Raw genomic sequence first — 1,524 nt, 5'->3', positions numbered from 1 at the left:
AAGACATCATGAGGTGACAAGAACAAGCTCGACAAGAGGCGTTCCAACGGGCACTCATGAACATGGAGTCGTCTTTCCAACAGCAGGCAGCTTTGGTCCAGCGTGTATACGCGATACGACTCGAGGCGGAGCGGGAACGCATGGAGAATGAGGCCCGTCAAGAGGTGCTCAACTCGGGTCTCGTGGAGGACACTGTCCGGGGTCGAACGACGGACCTCGACGGTCAACTGGCTGTGACACGCGTGGCTCACAAGGAATTGGAGGCCCTCGTGCTAGAACGGTCGGGCATGGAAAAACTACGGGTAGAAAGGGCGGATCTGCTGGATCAAACTAAAGCGTTGGGCGATGAGATTAGTCGCATCCGGAGCTCCGAGGAAGTGGCGGTGTCGGCTGCTCTGAGCCGTATGGAGCGCCAGCGTCAACTGGATGCGGCGATGGTGTCTGCGTTGCGAGCCGAACTTGGGTTGAGTCGTGCCCGTGCGGAAGACGACAAAGCCCTCGAGCAGTCCCGATACGACAGCGAGTTGGTTCAGACTCGAGCCGCATTTGAGGCCGAGAAGCGAGAAATGCTGCTCGAGTCGGAAAGGAACGATGATAAATGGCGAACGGAATTCGTGCGTTTCAAGAACGAAGTCCTTGATGCGTCGCTGGCGATACGAGAGCAGGCTCGTTTGGATGGTGATGAGCTGAGGGCCAGCCTGGCACAGAAAGACAGGACCATCACTCTACTCGAAAGGGCCGACGCCGAGAAACAAACGGCGGCTCTTGAGGTCTGCCCCAGATGCGAGGAATTGAAGCCAGAAGTGTTAAAGCTTACATACAACGCGAGTCGTCTCCCAGATCGAAGAAGAACGACGTCTGAATGCCGTTGTCGACGCGCGCGACCTTCAGATCCGGATTTTGGAAGGTGAGGCCCATGAAAGTAACGTCAACTTGAACATGTTGACGGACATGAACGGCGAGTTGCAGTCAGACCTTCTGTCTCGGGGGGAACTGCGGTCGGAACGAAACGTTCTCGAAGGGACGGCCGCCGAGCTCGTCAGTGCTCAGGTCGCGTTAGCTCAAGAACGGGTTCGGCTCGACGAGGCCAAACGGAGTTTTGCAGCCAAGGTGGCCGACGAGCGTGCCCTGTTTGACGAGGAGCGCCGATCGTAGTTGACTCAGTTGTCAAACGACCGTTCACAAGCGGCGGATTTGGAGCGTCGTGGGATGAACATCGCGATGCAGGCGGAACGATCGCGACTTCTGTCAGAACGGCTGGAACTGCTTCGCGTGCCGCCAGCAACCCCGAACCAACCCAACGTCGTCTCTGCCGTGGGGTATGATACGGCGCATCCCGTTCAACAACCTGACTACTTGCATGACTCGACGGTACAAGTACGGCGAGCCCCGTCTGGTGGTTCTTCGGTTTCTTCTACGGTCATGGGCTCTGACTTCACGATCGACCGGACTCCGGTCCTTGGTATGCACCCCTCGAAAGGTTCAGTGACTGACAAATTGGATGCCATCTTTGACACCTTGAAG

The 1,524-nt window shown here is 57.0% G+C and overlaps 1 protein-coding gene across 1 annotated transcript; it reads left to right on the top strand.

Moving 5' to 3' along the window:
* Positions 1–56: 56 nt before the first annotated feature.
* Positions 57–1,489, top strand: H257_10481 (hypothetical protein; the record flags this gene model as incomplete). Its single annotated transcript, XM_009837044.1, has 3 exons — positions 57–770; positions 841–1,151; positions 1,228–1,489. 3 exons carry the CDS (start codon positions 57–59, stop codon positions 1,487–1,489), a joined length of 1,287 nt encoding a protein of 428 aa, XP_009835346.1.
* Positions 1,490–1,524: the final 35 nt, after the last annotated feature.

Source organism: Aphanomyces astaci, assembly GCF_000520075.1.
Source record: "Aphanomyces astaci strain APO3 unplaced genomic scaffold supercont1.28, whole genome shotgun sequence".
Taxonomy (NCBI): domain Eukaryota; phylum Oomycota; class Saprolegniomycetes; order Saprolegniales; family Verrucalvaceae; genus Aphanomyces; species Aphanomyces astaci.
The sequence above is the reverse complement of the archived record's forward strand: the minus strand, read 5'-3'. Positions and strand labels throughout refer to the sequence as shown.